The 15,178-nt window shown below is 48.1% G+C and overlaps 2 protein-coding genes across 2 annotated transcripts; both read right to left on the bottom strand.

Annotated features, from left to right (window-relative positions):
- Nucleotides 1-2,628: 2,628 nt before the first annotated feature.
- c17h7orf25 (chromosome 17 C7orf25 homolog) lies at nucleotides 2,629-4,910 on the bottom strand. The gene is made up of 2 exons (XM_029453056.1): nucleotides 4,756-4,910; nucleotides 2,629-3,971 (listed from the first exon to the last, which is right to left on the bottom strand). The coding sequence occupies exon 2, from the start codon at nucleotides 3,954-3,956 to the stop codon at nucleotides 2,724-2,726; it is 1,233 nt and encodes a 410-aa protein (XP_029308916.1). The 5' UTR covers nucleotides 3,957-3,971; nucleotides 4,756-4,910; the 3' UTR covers nucleotides 2,629-2,723.
- A 1,737-nt stretch (nucleotides 4,911-6,647) lies between these two features.
- Nucleotides 6,648-13,698, bottom strand: dnajc1 (DnaJ (Hsp40) homolog, subfamily C, member 1). The gene is made up of 12 exons (XM_029453055.1): nucleotides 13,128-13,698; nucleotides 11,286-11,387; nucleotides 11,151-11,197; nucleotides 10,907-11,072; nucleotides 10,723-10,820; nucleotides 10,549-10,642; nucleotides 10,239-10,323; nucleotides 9,853-10,016; nucleotides 9,656-9,775; nucleotides 9,446-9,494; nucleotides 7,649-8,019; nucleotides 6,648-7,534 (listed from the first exon to the last, which is right to left on the bottom strand). Exons 1-12 carry the CDS (start codon nucleotides 13,365-13,367, stop codon nucleotides 7,466-7,468), a joined length of 1,605 nt encoding a protein of 534 aa, XP_029308915.1. The 5' UTR covers nucleotides 13,368-13,698; the 3' UTR covers nucleotides 6,648-7,465.
- Nucleotides 13,699-15,178: the final 1,480 nt, after the last annotated feature.

Consider the following 15,178-nt stretch of genomic DNA (forward strand, 5'->3'; position numbering starts at 1 on the left):
GTTATTATTACTATTATTATTACTATCACTATTATTACCATTATTAATACTATCATTATTACTATTGTAATTTATATAAATAATCTTAATCACAATGTTTTAAATGTAATGTACTGCTCTGCGTCCTCCCCACATCAGGCTCTTTGTCAGCTCCAGACTGCTTTTAACATTGTACAATGAAACTTGTGTGATTTGAAACTTGTTTTAAATGCTGGAAAGACGAAGCTCATGATGATCTCGAAAGCAAAAACCAAACACTTGAACCTCCCTCCTGTCACCACTTCACAGGGTTCTGAGATTGAATCTGTGTCTCAGTTCAAATATCTTGTTATTATCATTGACGATTCTCTTTCTTCTAACCCTCACATTTTAGAACTTTTGAAAAAATTAAGAATAAAATCAGGTTTTTACTTTAGAAACAAGTCCTGTTTTTCTTTGGAGGCCAGAAAGAGATGAGTCTCTGCAACGTTTCTGTGCTGGACTATGGAGATGTTGTTTATATGAATGCATCGTCTCAGTGCCTCAGCTCTCTGGATACCGTCTACCGTCTTAACCGTGAGGTTCGGTCCATGCTACGTGCTAGCTCCACTGCATTTGCCTCAGGCAACTCTGAGGACTACAAGAAGACCAGATACAACCTGCGTAGATCCATCAAAGAGGCCAAAAGGCAATACAGACTGAGGATGGAGGGATTCTACTCCACCTCAGATTCCCGACGCATGTGGCAAGAGACTGCCAGCAGAGAAGCAGGGGGGTCACAACCAGCCAACCCACACTGCCTGTTCTATGCACACTTCGAGGTCCTCAACACCAATCACCAGAGAGGGTTTTTGACCATGGAGCGCACACAGGACTCACCACTCACTGTGACATCAGCAGAGGTGCGTACGGTTCTGAGGAGAATAAACCCACGGAAGGCAGCCGGCCCAGACAACATCTCCGGGCGTGCCCTACGTGTCTGCTCATCAGAGCTGGCTGACGTGCTTGCTGACATTTTTAACATGTCACTAGCACAATCCCTTGTGCCCACCTGCTTCAAAACAACCACCATCGTGCCCCTCCCAAAGAAAAACACAGTGACCTGCCTGAATGACTATCGTCCCGTAGCACTCACGCCAATAGTGATGAAGTGTTTTGAGAGGATAGTCATGACCCACATCAAGAACATTCCAGACACCTTGGACCCTCTGCAGTTTGTGTACCATCAGAACCGGTCCACTGACAACGCAATCAACCCCGTCATCCACACAGTCATCCGCACCACCCTCACACACTGAGAGGGCAGGGACTGTCAGACTGCTCTTTATTGACTACAGTTCTGCCTTTAACACAAACTCTGCTAAGCTCCTCACTCTTGGACTGACACCTGCTCTCTGTAACTGGGTGCTGAACTTCCTATCAGACAGACTCCAGTCAGTCAGAGTTGGAAATCGCACATCAGGCACTAGATCTGTAAGCACACGGACCCCCCAGGGCTGCGTGCTGAGTCCCCTGCTGTACACCCTCTTCACATACGACTGTGCAGCCTCCCAGAGCAACACCTGTATCATCAAGGTTTGCGGATGATACAACAGTCATTGGACTGATCACTGGTGGGGCAGCGTACAGAAGAGGTGGCAGACCTGGTGACCTGGTGTCAGGACAATAATCTCTCCCTGAACACAGAAAAGACCAAGGACATGATTCTTGATCCACGGAGGAAGAGTGTGCAGCACACACCACTGTAGGTGAGACTGAGGTAGACAGGGTGAAAACCTTTAAATTCCTCGGAACCCTCATCAGCGAGGATCTCGCCCAGCAGCGACTGTACTTCTTAAGGAGGCTGAGAACATTTGGCATGTCATCCAAAATTCTCAGCAACTTCTACAGAGAGCGTCCTCACCAGCGCCATCACAGTCTGGTAAGGAAACTGCACTGCCCGGGACAGGAAGGCACTCCAGTGTGATAAAAACTGCACAGTACATCACAGGAGCAGCCTTCCCCTCACTACAGGACATTTACACCACCAGGGTCACCAGGAGAGCCCACAACATCATCAGGGACAGTACCCACCCCCAGCACAGACTCTTCACTCTCCTCCATCGGGCAGGCACTACAGGAGTCTGACCTCCAGGACCACAAGACGAACAAACCGTTTCTACCCGCAGGGCATCAGGCTTGTGAATATGCTCCCCCCACCCCAACTGATTGAACTGTGAACACAACACAACTTGAACTATGCATGGTGCACTTTGTCGTTGTCCGCCTTATCCGTGCAACATTTCATATTTCACAGCACTAACTGTGAACCTATGTGCAATACCTTTCATCTCTTTACTTATTTTCATATTGTATATTGTGTATATCTCTTGCTTTTAGTTCATTTTAAATGTTTGCTGTTGGAGGATTAGTAAAGTACAGTATAACAGTCTGTTACCTGTGCATATGACAATACATATCTTGACTCTATCTTCATGGTTGTTTGCACTTCTTTTAAGTTGCTTTGGACAAAGCATCAGCTAAATGAATATATTTTAGTAAACACGTATTTAAACACGTCAGGCTCTGATTATTCTTCAAACACAGAATGTCCTTCTCAGCTGCCGTGCCCCATGTGACCTCCTATAACAAACGACAGCAGAGCAGGAAGTGACTGTGATGCTTTATTGCTGATCACATTATATATTTACATAAACTCAGAAACTTGATTTGACTACACCCGTTTACTCCCATCAGCCCCTTGCTCAGAGGGGCGTGGCCCTCCACTCCTTGCCCTCCGTCAGCGCTCTCGGTTGGTGGATGAACACGCTGTATCGGACGCCCTGGTTGGCCGCTGCCCTGACGAATCGGCTATTTGCCGTCATGGTGACGGCTCTCAGTGAGTCTCCGGTGCCGAAGATCATGAGTGAGCGGCGGTTGACCTTGGCGCTGTGCGTCAGGCTCAGCGTGCGCTCCGAAGGCCGGTCGTCCACCAGCTGTAGGCGAGTGAGCAGCTTCTGTGCGCGCTCCTTCTCGCCCGGCCCCCCCAGCGTGTCCAGGATTAGCTGGAAGTCGGCTACCGCAGCGGCGCAGGCATACAGCTCCTTGCCCTGCATGAAGGTGTCGAGCTGCGGCAGCACCTGCAGGCGGCGCTCCTGGGATGCCTGCTCCGTCAGCACCGGCTCCCTGAAGGCGAAGTGACAGCGGCCGTGACTCAGCGCTGACACGTACGTGATGAGCGTGGTGATGTCCAGGTTCACGCACCGACACTCTTCCACCTGCACCTGAGCAGGGAACGCCAGGCTGGCCACCACCGTGTCGCGGTCAACCCGGGTGAGCTCAGACTCCTCCTTGTCATCGTTATCTTCAGCCTGCTCTTCTTCTTCCTCCTCTTCTTTTTCTTCCTCCTCCTCCATTACGGCATTGACGGCAACGATGTCCCCGCGCACCGCAACACCCATTTCCCTGAGGTGGTCGGCCATGGGGCAGGAGACGCCGTTGTAGAAGGCGAAGACGATGTGTGGGTGTCGGTACTGGACGGGCTGCTGGTGGCTGGCCTGCAGGAAGTCTTCGGCCTGCTTGATGATGCTCTTGTCTCCGTATTGGCCCCGCCCCTGCCAGATGTTGTGCAGCGCCTCCGCCTTCCTGCCCACCGCCTTCACCCAGGTGTGCCCGCCGTTAGCCACCACGTCCACCACCAGCGTGTGCCTGCAGCTGGCGTCGTCCTGGTAGGTGAAGACGTGCAGCAGAGCGACCACGCCCTCCAGACTCTCCACAGACTCCACAATGGCGGTCAGGTGAGTCAGATTGGTGCTGTGCAGGTGAGACTCTTTAACCTGCAGCTCTCCGGCCTCCACCCGCCGTAGGAAACGCAGCTCGGCTCGCAGTTTACCGAAAAGCTTCTGGTGACCCTCCACGCCTTGACAGAGAAGCTCCGCCCGCTGCAGCAACACCTGAGCAGAGCTGATCCTCTGCTGCAGCACGGCCTGCAGAGACATGATGCTGCATCACACCTGAGGGGAGAGACAGACACATCTGAGGGGGAGAGACGCATCTGAGGGGGAGACGCAGACACACCTGAAGAGGAGAGACAGATACACCTGAGGGGGAGAGACAGACACACACACCTGAGAGGGAGAGACAGACACACACACCTGAGAGGGAGAGAGACACACACACCTGAGAGGGAGAGACACACACACCTGAGAGGGAGAGACAGACACACACACCTGAGGGGGAGAGACAGACACACACACCTGAGGGGGAGAGACAGACACACCTGAGGGGGAGAGACGGACACACCTGAGGGGGAGAGACGGACACACCTGAGGGGGAGAGACGGACACACCTGAAGAGGAGAGACGGACACACCTGAAGAGGAGAGACAGATACACCTGAGGGGGAGAGACAGACACACCTGAGGGGGAGAGACAGACACACACACCTGAGGGAGAGAGACAGACACACACACCTGAGGGGGAGAGACTGAGGGGGAGAGACAGACACACCTGAGGGGGAGAGACAGACACACCTGAGGGGGAGAGACGGACACACCAGTTTGTATACAACTATTTAAGAGTCTGGTCTGACTGAGAACTTTAGGTTGGTGTTGTATATTTAATGTAATATAATGTTATTAACATTCAGTCAATGATACAAACAGTAACATTAGCTCGTTAGCTCTGATGCTAACTCAGTGACGTCAGCCACTCTGAAGTTTACCGTGTCCTATTTCCGGTATTTAAAAAACAAATTGGACATTTAAAACGTCTGAAAACAAATGTGATGTGAACTTACGGCAGCGTTGATGCGTGAACGTTAATCCGCAGATTCGAGTCCAGAGATCAGCTAACTGCGGGTAATGCTAATGCTAATGCTAACTGACAGCGTCTTCTTCTGGCTCCGCTGGCCTGAGGAACAACAAGGAGGCTACCGGGAAGGTTTTCAGAATAAAAGCGTCTCCTTCTTCTTTTTGAGGTTTATTAGCGGTTAGCAACCAACGATTTGGCGCATTACCGCCACCTACTGGACTGCTGAGCAGTAGATTGGCAGAAAATAAAAATATAAAAGCACACAACTAAATTCTCCCAATTATACGGGCTGCCCTTAAGAAATTAATTAAAAGACTGTATACTTTCTCTATCTTTACTAGCAAATTCCCCCAATGTAAAACAGTTTCCATCAGTTAATCCTGACATGAGGTCTGTTCTGTGTGTTAGAACCTGTTTAATGCAGTGTGCTCATAGTCCGGGGGGTTCTGAAGGTTGTAAAGATTCTTCCTTATAAAGTCCTTCATGATAGTTTGAACCGCTGCTTTACTCAACAGTGTCTGTTAACTGTTGTTTTACTGATTGTTTAGCCAGTCTGTCTGTCTCCATGTTTCTGTCTGTCTGTCTCTCTGTGGATCAGGATTTGTCAGTTGAGTTTTATAAAATCTTTCAATAAGAAAGTATTGTGAACGTATAGAGTGAGATTGACCTCTGACCTACATGAGGGTGTGCTGTCAGTCTATGAAATGTACAGATTGAGGAAACTGATAGAAATTGAATGATCAGTCCAAATTATTGAAGAGGCTTTTAAAAAAGATTTCATGGTTCACTTTTTTTACTGCTGTGTCTTTTAGATCCCTGTGTGACTTCAGTATCAGAAGATGATGAACGTGTCTGGGCTTTTAGCATGGAGGTTCTTCCAGCTGCAGCGGACGAGTGGGGATTTTCTTTGAGGTGGAGGAAGTGATTGCAGGTGTTTCACTAAAGGGGCAGGTAGAGTCTAAGGGTTGGTGGTTCGATCCCCAGCATGTCGAAGTGTACTTGGGCAAGATACTGCACCCCAAATTGCTCCCGATGGTGTGTGAATGTGTATCACTACTGACGAGCAGATGTGCACCTTGTATGGAGCCCCTGACTTTGTATGAGTGTGTGAATGCTGACATGTGTTGTAAAGAGCTTTGACTGATCACAAAGATTGGAAAAGTGCTTTATAAAAGCGGTCCATTTACCTTTTAAAGGTCAAAGCAGAATGAGAATGTAAAGCTTGTGTTTGTGAACGTCTACGCGGCCACCAATGGGGGATGTTTTTTAAACCTTTTATGTGATACTGTTGGAGCCTGTAATGGTGATGATTTTAACTTCACTGAAGATTCAAACCTAGACAGGAATCATCTCGAGCCCCGTCCCATTTCATATGGCAGGATCAGACAGCTAGACTGTCTGATGTGTGTGTTTGTTATCTTTTTATCCATAAACACCATTTAAATGTTTTTATTAGTGTTTTAACAGGTGGGTCAAAGAGTTTTAATGGTTTTCTTTTGGGACAAACTGCGGGGGTCTACACCCTGAGGCAGGTGGTGGCGCTGACCCTACTGGACCACTGAGACTAAGGTCCACAAGGATTAGGAGTGTTAGAAGATTAATTTACAGGTTCCATAAACCTTGTGAAGGGAACTGTGAAGATGTGACCTGCAGGTAGAACGTTATCAGAGCAACCGTTTCAAATTGAATATCAATAAAGTTAAATACATTTAACATCAGTTCACCAACATTTCGTGTGAGTCGTTACTCAGCCTTGATAAATTAAAAAGCTCAGTTATCATAGGAACTTTAAATAAATCTGAAAATATATTTTACATGTTGTTCCTCCCTCATAAGAAAAAAGACAACAGACTGAAATATGAGAAACAAACTGCAGGAGATAATAAATATTTTTTTATTGACAACATGCTGAACGGAGCTAAGGCACATGAAGCTGCGAGGTTTGAAAACACCTGAGCAGGTGAGACGTCACACTTATAAAAAACATAAGTCCAGTCAGGAGGCAGCTCACCTGGACAGAAAAATAAAAACACTGTCAGGTCACATGGTTGTTCATTGGTCAGGAGGTCACAGCAGAGGCGGAGTCAAGACGTCAGCGGAGGAGTCAGGAGGTCACAGCAGGAGGAGGCGGAGTCAAGACGTCAGCGGAGGAGTCAGGAGGTCACAGCAGGAGGAGGCGGAGTCAAGAGGTCAGCGGAGGAGTCAGGAGGTCACAGCAGGAGGAGGCAGAGTCAAGACGTCAAAGGAGGCGGAGTCAGGAGGTCACAGCAGGAGGAGGCAGAGTCAAGACGTCAAAGGAGGCGGAGTCAGGAGGTCACAACAAGAGGAGGCGGAGGTCAGAGGAGGAGTCAGGAGGTCACAGCAGGAGGAGGCAGAGTCAAGACGTCAAAGGAGGCGGAGTCAGGAGGTCACAGCAGGAGGAGGCAGAGTCAAGACGTCAAAGGAGGCGGAGTCAGGAGGTCACAACAAGAGGAGGCGGAGTCAAGAGGTCAGCGGAGGAGTCAGGAGGTCATAGCAGGAGGAGGCAGAGTCAGGAGGTGGAGTCAAGAGGTCACAGCAGGAGGAGGGGGAGTCAAGACGTCAGAGGAGGCGGAGTCAGGAGGTCACAGCAGGAGGGGGAGTCAGGAGGTCACAGCAGGAGGGGGAGTCAGGAGGTCACAGCAGGAGGGGGAGTCAGGAGGTCAGAGGACCTTTAATCAGCTTTTAGCCAGTTTCTTCTTCTGAACGAGCTCTGCCAGCATCTTATAGCGAATCATACACTCCTCCTGATAAGAAACACACACAGAGCAATCACAGACAGCATAAAAAGACTAAACTGTAGTTTTAAAAGATATAAACTAACCCTTTAAATAAATTAATGAAATAAAGGACGTGCTGACCTTGCTCTTCCCGGGGACAACTTTGGCGATGTGGTCCCAGCGCTCTGCGGATCCTCGGGGGAACTGTTGCAGAGCGAGTTCCAGCAGTTTCTGTTGGTTCTGAGTCCAGACAGCGGGGTCCTCCTGGGGCTCCTCCTCCACCTCCTCCTCCTCCACCGCAGCAGTCGGGTCAAAGTCTCTCTGCCGACGACCTCTGACCTTCCCCTCTCCCCCGTCTGCTGCGGTTGACTTCCTGTTCCTCCTCCTGACCACCGGAGCTGCTTCCTCCTCCTCTTGCTCCTCCTCCTCACTGGCTCCCCACTCTCTCTGAGTGACAGGAAGTGACCTCACAGGAAGAGAAGGTGCCTTCAGATCCGACAGCTTCACCAGACCTGAAACATCGACGCCAGCATTAACTTGACCAGCAGGTGACCAGCAACCTCCAAGATGTTCACGATAAAATCTTCCACGCTAACGATGACACATTTATTTATTATTGTTATTTTGAATCAGTTACATCTCCTACAGCAGGGGTCACTAACAGGCGGACCGCGGTCCGAGTCCGGACGCCGACCTCGGACTTATAATCAATAAATTATTGAGGGATTTTCAATTTTGACGGGGCGCTTCCATTTTAACCGGCGCAGCTTTTCTCGTTTTTATGGCACTGATTTAGCGGTTCAGAAAACTCACAGACCAATTACATGCGAGTTAAGACATCCCACGTGATGCTACTCAGCCAAGCAAATCTGTGCATTCCAGGCAGAAAACATTGCAACTCTGAATACAGACGAGAGAAGAGGCGAGTGACAGACGGAAAGCGATTAGACGAGTTAGCGATACAGGGAGAGACGAGTGAGCCGCAGACAGGGAGAGAAAAATAACTACACATGGCGCTCTCTAAGAAGAGAAAAGTGAACAACATTTTTGACCAAACATACCCACGCAAGTCTGAACTGACGTCACAGAAAATCTCAGATCCCAATATGATGAATCCAGCAGGACCCTGACTCATTCACTGCCCAACAACCTGCTCATGAATGTTCCCTTTATTTATTTTTATTTTTATTTTTAAATGCAGCCAGAGAAGAACATTATACACATCTACAGTATTATATATCTGTATAGACAATAAATATTGTCAAAATGTTTTTGAATTTTACTTTCTTTATTAGATTTGACAGTCAGTTGTTGATGACGTGCAGACGTTGATACGGCTACTAGGCTACTTCAACATATCTCACACTAATTCATAACGCATGTTAGACGGATGTTCCGGACCTTTGCTTGCAGAAATGTTCTCTAACTGGACCTCTTTGAATTTTAGTTGAATACCCCTGTCCTACAGAAACACTAGACGGACAGGCGTTACTGCTGCGGCTGGAAAATGCTGGAAAAATTGTTTTTATCAAAAATCCCCCCACGAGCCCAGGTTAGCATAAGGCTAGCGGGAAGTTAGCATAGGTCTAAACAGAAGTTAGCATAGGTCTAACCAGCCGGCTCGTTTTCTTTGGATTCAGAAGACTAGATGGCGTGTTGCTCCCCTTTACTGTTTGTTATTAATTATTATTTTAACAGTATTCATATTTTAATTTAGTACAATATTGTGCAATGTTCCATCAGCTTCTGAATTAACCTTCTGGTTTCTTAAGGGTTCTGTCTCTTAAGGGAATACGCTCATATCCCTCTGTGAATGTAAATTAATGTAAATGTAATTTTTGTCCTAAAATATTGAACCGATTCATTTTGATTGGTGTAATAATGCACAAGCATTATTATTAAATATATTTTGTTCCATCAATATAAAAACATGTTCACCTGAGATTTGGCTCACGTTGTCTTTCACCTGCTTGACTTTAGCAGTCACCTGTGGAAGAGAAGGTGTTTAAATATTTGGAATAATAGTAACTTACAAGGATGATGATGAACAGCTTTGTTTATCTTCTGACACTCACAAAAGCTCCTAATAATTACACCAGGAGGTAACTGAGCGCACACTGATTCCCTAGCACAAATAAATTGGCTTACATCGATGACAGATCGTCCCAGTTCATGAGCGATCTTCTCCCAGCGACCCGGACTTCCTCCAGGGAATTTAACCATCAACCTGCTGAGGAGGCTGAGCTCGTCCTCCGTCCAGCTTGCAGCCTGAGGACCAAACACAGAGACATCATGGTGGAGTCTCGCCTTTAATCGGAGTAATCAGAGTAACAACTCCCTCAGACCTTCTTCTTCACAGCTCGCCGATCCTGCAGCCAGTCGTCCATCTGGTCCTCGATGTCTTCGATGGACGAGGCCTGATCGTATCTCAGGCTGCTCGGGTTCTCTGACGGCAGCTCGTACGCTGGAAACTCCACCTTCGGCTTCTTCACCTTTGGCCTCTTCTCTCCTGGACAGGAAGTTAAAGCAGACCTGGTCAGTTTAAATCCATGTGAAACACACCTATGCTAACACTGATGCCAACACTAACGTGCTGCAGCTTTCAGGTTCCTCTGCAGGTGCCGGGCCAAGGGTCAGACTTTACGAAGCAGATTTATCGATTATTTATCTGCAACTTTACAGTCAACGTGTTTTTCAGTATAAATAAACTGAAGATGTGAAAAGTGTTTACTGGGGACGACTTCCTGCTCAGCTTCTGCTTCTTCTCTCTGCTGCTGCTTCAGCTGCTGGTAGTCCTCATAGTACTGCTGCACCTCCTGCAGGGACAGACAGGCAGACAGGTAGACAGACAGACAAGTAGACAGACAGATGGAAGGACAGGTAAACAGACAGACAGACAAGTAGACAGACAGACGGACAGACAGACAGACGGACGGACAGACAGGTAAACAGACGGATAGACAGACAAATAGACAGACAGACGGAAGGACAGATAAACAGACGGACAGACAGACAAGTAGACAGACAGACAGGTAGCGTACCTGGACGGTCTGCGGCAGGTTTTTGACGGACAGGTAAAGCCAGATGCTCAGCTTCAGAGGGAGGATGTCCTGCCAGTGTGGCCGTTCGTGGACTCTGAAACAACAAACATAACGAACGATAAACAAACACAAATAAAGCAACAAACAGGAAGTACAATGATGTCACAGCGGTACCTGTCGGTCCGGTCCTGGCCAATACACCTCAGCTCCTCTGCAGGTCTGGAGCTCAGCTTCTTCTTCTTCTCTTTCTTCTTCTTACTCAGCAACTCGTCCTGGAAACAGTGAGGATGCATCACATGACCAGGCCTGCTGTGATTGGCTGTATGAGTGGCTGCTGTGTTCTGATTGGCTGTCTCACCAGCTGTTTCTCCAGGTATATGGACCAGATGACAGCATAATGTCCCACAGTGAGGATGAGGAAGAGGAGGAAGGCCAGCTCAGCATTACTCATCTTCCTCACTCGTCTGTAGTAGAAGACCGGCTGCCGCCAGTCAGGAAGCCCGTTCAGCAGGATGTCATCATAGCTGCAGGAACACAGACGTCAGATATATTCGTACTAAAGAAACGTCAGTAACACGCAGGTGTGCATAGCTGAGACTCACCTGCGGCGTCTCTCCTCGTCCTTCAGGACTTCATAAATGGCCACCAGCTGAAAATAAAACCACAGCACATCACACCCCCACCTATAGCGCAGTGCATTGTGGGTATAGTGGATAAATCTTTATCATGTTTCTCACTTGTCTGAACTGAGTTTCAGCGTTTTCATCTTTGTTCTTGTCAGGATGCAGAGAGAGAGACAGCCGTCGATACGCCTTCTTAATCTCTGCTGCTGAAGCATCCTGAGAGACAGACAGGTGAGAGACAGACAGGTGAGAGACAGACAGGTGAGATAGACAGGTGAGATACAGACAGGTGAGATACAGACAGGTGAGAGACAGACAGGTGAGAGACAGACAGGTGAGAGACAGACAGGTGAGAGACAGACAGGTGAGATACAGAAAGGTGAGATACAGACAGGTGAGATACAGACAGGTGAGATACAGAAAGGTGAGATACAGAAGGTGAGATGACAGGTGAGAGACAGACAGACAGGTGACAGACTGGTGAGAGACAGACAGGTGAGATACAGACAGGTGAGATACAGACAGGTGAGATACAGAAAGGTGAGATAGACAGCCGAGAGACAGACAGGTGACAGACAGTTTTCTCGATACTGCTGCTAGAATCATAATTATCCTCATTAATAAGCGGAGGTGCACTGCGGACGCTCCTGTAACCACAGATTGATGGACAGCACTCACAAAGGTGTGTATGTAAAGCTCACCTGTCACCATACGCTCAAATATACAGAGAGCCTGTGCTGGAGCTGCCAGTCATCATGGGACAACCTCAGGCTGCAACACTAAGACAAAAGGTTCCTGCAGGCAGACACTCTACTGAGCTTCCCTCACTAAAGGAGCCCCTTCTGCGCATTCTTCTACGGTTTACAGCAACTCTGTCACTCCTCACAGAAACCCAGAGTCAACCAAAGAGTTCACTGGAGCCCAGCTGCAGAGCTCAGGTACCAGGCTGCATACATGGCATCCTCCATGGAGGAGCAGCACCTGAGGCTCTCACCGGAGTTAGTTACACATGCCGTGCAGGTACGTGGGCTCCGAAGAGCTGCTGGCAGGTCAATAACACCAAACTGAGCTGAGCCCTCAAAACATGAAGCGATGCCACTACAACACGGCGGAGGCAGAGTGTTGTCCGTCAGTCGGAGGGTTGGTGGTTCTGACCTGAGATATGGGGGCCTCTGTGTGAGTGTGTGTGAATGCTGACATGTGTTGTAAAGCTCTTTAAGTGCTCGCAAAGATTGGAAAAGCATTTTATAAAAAGGCAGTCCATTTACAACACCTGATCTAAGGATCCAGGATTTTTATACTTATTGTCGACACACTGCACCTCCGGCTTCGCTCGACCAGAGGACGTTTAATTTTACAAAATAAAATGATGGAAGAGGCTTAGACTTTTGTAGTTTAGCCTTCATGGAGACAGACCGAATGAATTGAGCTACGATTACTGTCAGCTGACTCCAAACACACAAATGTATTGGATTGGATGTCTTTCAGCCAATCACAGTGTGCCACATCATCTAAAGTGGACTGCTGCTCTCAACTAACCTGTAAACCAATACCAAATTATTTAGATTAGGAAGTAAAATAATCTCAATAAATTATTAATAGGATAGATAGATAGCATATCATCTATAGATACATTTAATGTCCGTTAACTCTCTTTAAAGACACCACCATCATATAATTATTAAACATATGTTGCCTGTTAGTACAGCACGTTATTCAGAGTGAGTAATGTGATAGTGATGTCAGGATAAACAGGTGTACCTAAAAATCTGAGTGCAGCTGTTAGCTAGCTGAGCTAGCCGTTAGTCCAGTATAACAGTCCGCTTCAGTTAGCTGCTAACTAGCTTAGTTTAGCCCCTCTGTGTGTGCGCGTGGCACTCGGCTGCTAGCAATAGCGCGCAGCTAGCTGCTGTGCTGTCACCATGGAGACAGTTAGCATTAGCAGTTAGCACGGACCTGGTCCAGCGACAGGAACTGGTAGAAGTTCTGCTGGATTTCCTCCACCAGGTCCAGCAGCTCCAGATCGGCATCCCAGGCGGAGAGGGGGGGGGTTGCAGAGAGCAGCAGCCCCAGGCAGAGCAGCAGGTAGCCGCGCAGACCTGCACACACCCCCATCAACGAGGAACCGGCACAAACACCGCAGAAAACACGACTGTAGATCCGGGCTGCTGCCGTATGTGCACTCAGAGACACCATGGACGTGAGAGACACCGGGAATCACTTCCGGTAACATCCGGGGCTTCGTCTTTTTCTTCTCTCCATTTATTGGCAGATTAAGGAACAACTTTAAGGTACACAGCGCCACCTCCTGTACAAAAGTGTCATGTGATGTCATTTTACCCTTTTAAACAGTACGCTACACCATAAGGGAACCTTGTTTATGTCACTTCTAAAGTAAATAAATTCAACAGACTTAACACACATGTTTCTCCACCTTAAGACATGTGATAAAACATGTGATTCTCCACCCTAACACACATGATTATCCACCCTAACACACATGATTCTCCGCCCTAACACAGGTGATCCTCCACCCTAACACACATGATTATCCACCCTAACACACATGATTCTCCGCCCTAACACAGGTGATCCTCCACCCTAACACACATGATCCTCCACCCTAACACACATGATTCTCCACCCTAACACAGGTGATCCTACACCCTAACACACATGATTCTAGACCCTAACACACATGATTCTCCACCCTAACACACATGATTCACCACCCTAACACAGGTGATTCTCCACCCTAACACACGTGATTCTCCACCCTAACACAGGTGATCACCCACCCTAACACACATGATCCACCACCCTAACACAGGTGATTCTCCACCCTAACACACATGATTCACGACCCTAACACAGGTGATTCTCCACCCTAACACACATGATTCACCACCCTAACACACATGATTCTCCACCCTAACACAGGTGATCCTCCACCCTAACACACATGATCCCCCACCCTAACACACATGATCCACCACCCTAACACAGGTGATTCTCCACCCTAACACACATGATTCACCACCCTAACACACATGATTCTCCACCCTAACACAGGTGATCCTCCACCCTAACACACATGATCCTCCACCCTAACACACATGATCCACCACCCTAACACAGGTGATTCTCCACCCTAACACAGGTGATCCTCGACCCTAACACAGGTGATCCTCCACCCTAACACACATGATTCACCACCCTAACACAGGTGATTCTCCCCCCTAACACACATGATTCTCCACCCTAACACACATGATTCTCGACCCTAACACAGATGATTCTCCACCCTAACACACATGATTCTCCACCCTAACACAGGTGATTCTCCCCCCTAACACACATGATTCACCCCCCTAACACAGGTGATTCTCCACCCTAACACAGGTGATCCTCCACCCTAACACACATGATTCTCCACCCTAACACAGGTGATCCTCCACCCTAACACACATGATTCGCCACCCTAACACAGGTGATTCTCCCCCCTAACACACATGATTCTCAACCCTAACACACATGATCCTCCACCCTAACACAGGTGATCCTCCACCCTAACACACATGATTCTCGACCCTAACACACATGATTCACCACCCTAACACACATGATTCTCCACCCTAACACAGGTGATCCTCCACCCTAACACACATGATCCTCCACCCTAACACACATGATTCACCACCCTAACACAGGTGATTCTCCACCCTAACACACATGATTCACCACCCTAACACAGGTGATTCTCCACCCTAACACAGGTGATCCTCCACCCTAACACACATGATTCTCCACCCTAACACAGGTGATCCTCCACCCTAACACACATGATTCACCACCCTAACAGAACACACGTGATTCTCCACCCTAACACACATGATTCTCCACCCTAACACAGGTGATTCTCCCCCCTAACACACATGATTCTCAACCCTAACACACATGATCCTCCACCCTAACACAGGTGATCCTCCACCCTAACACAGGTGATC

Source organism: Cottoperca gobio, chromosome 17, assembly GCF_900634415.1.
Source record: "Cottoperca gobio chromosome 17, fCotGob3.1, whole genome shotgun sequence".
Classification (NCBI taxonomy): Eukaryota; Metazoa; Chordata; class Actinopteri; order Perciformes; family Bovichtidae; genus Cottoperca; species Cottoperca gobio.

Bases quoted from the DNA above. Each gene is read 5' to 3' on its own strand.
- c17h7orf25 (XM_029453056.1), bottom strand. From the start codon at position 3,956: ATGTCTCTGCAGGCCGTGCTGCAGCAGAGGATCAGCTCTGCTCAGGTG.
- dnajc1 (XM_029453055.1), bottom strand. From the start codon at position 13,367: ATGGTGTCTCTGAGTGCACATACGGCAGCAGCCCGGATCTACAGTCGT. The intron at 11,073-11,150 runs GTGAGTCTCAGC...GTGTTCCTGCAG, and splicing joins GACGAGGAGAGACGCCGCAG to CTATGATGACATCCTGCTGA. The intron at 7,535-7,648 runs GTCAGCACGTCC...GTTTCTTATCAG, and splicing joins TTGTCCCCGGGAAGAGCAAG to GAGGAGTGTATGATTCGCTA.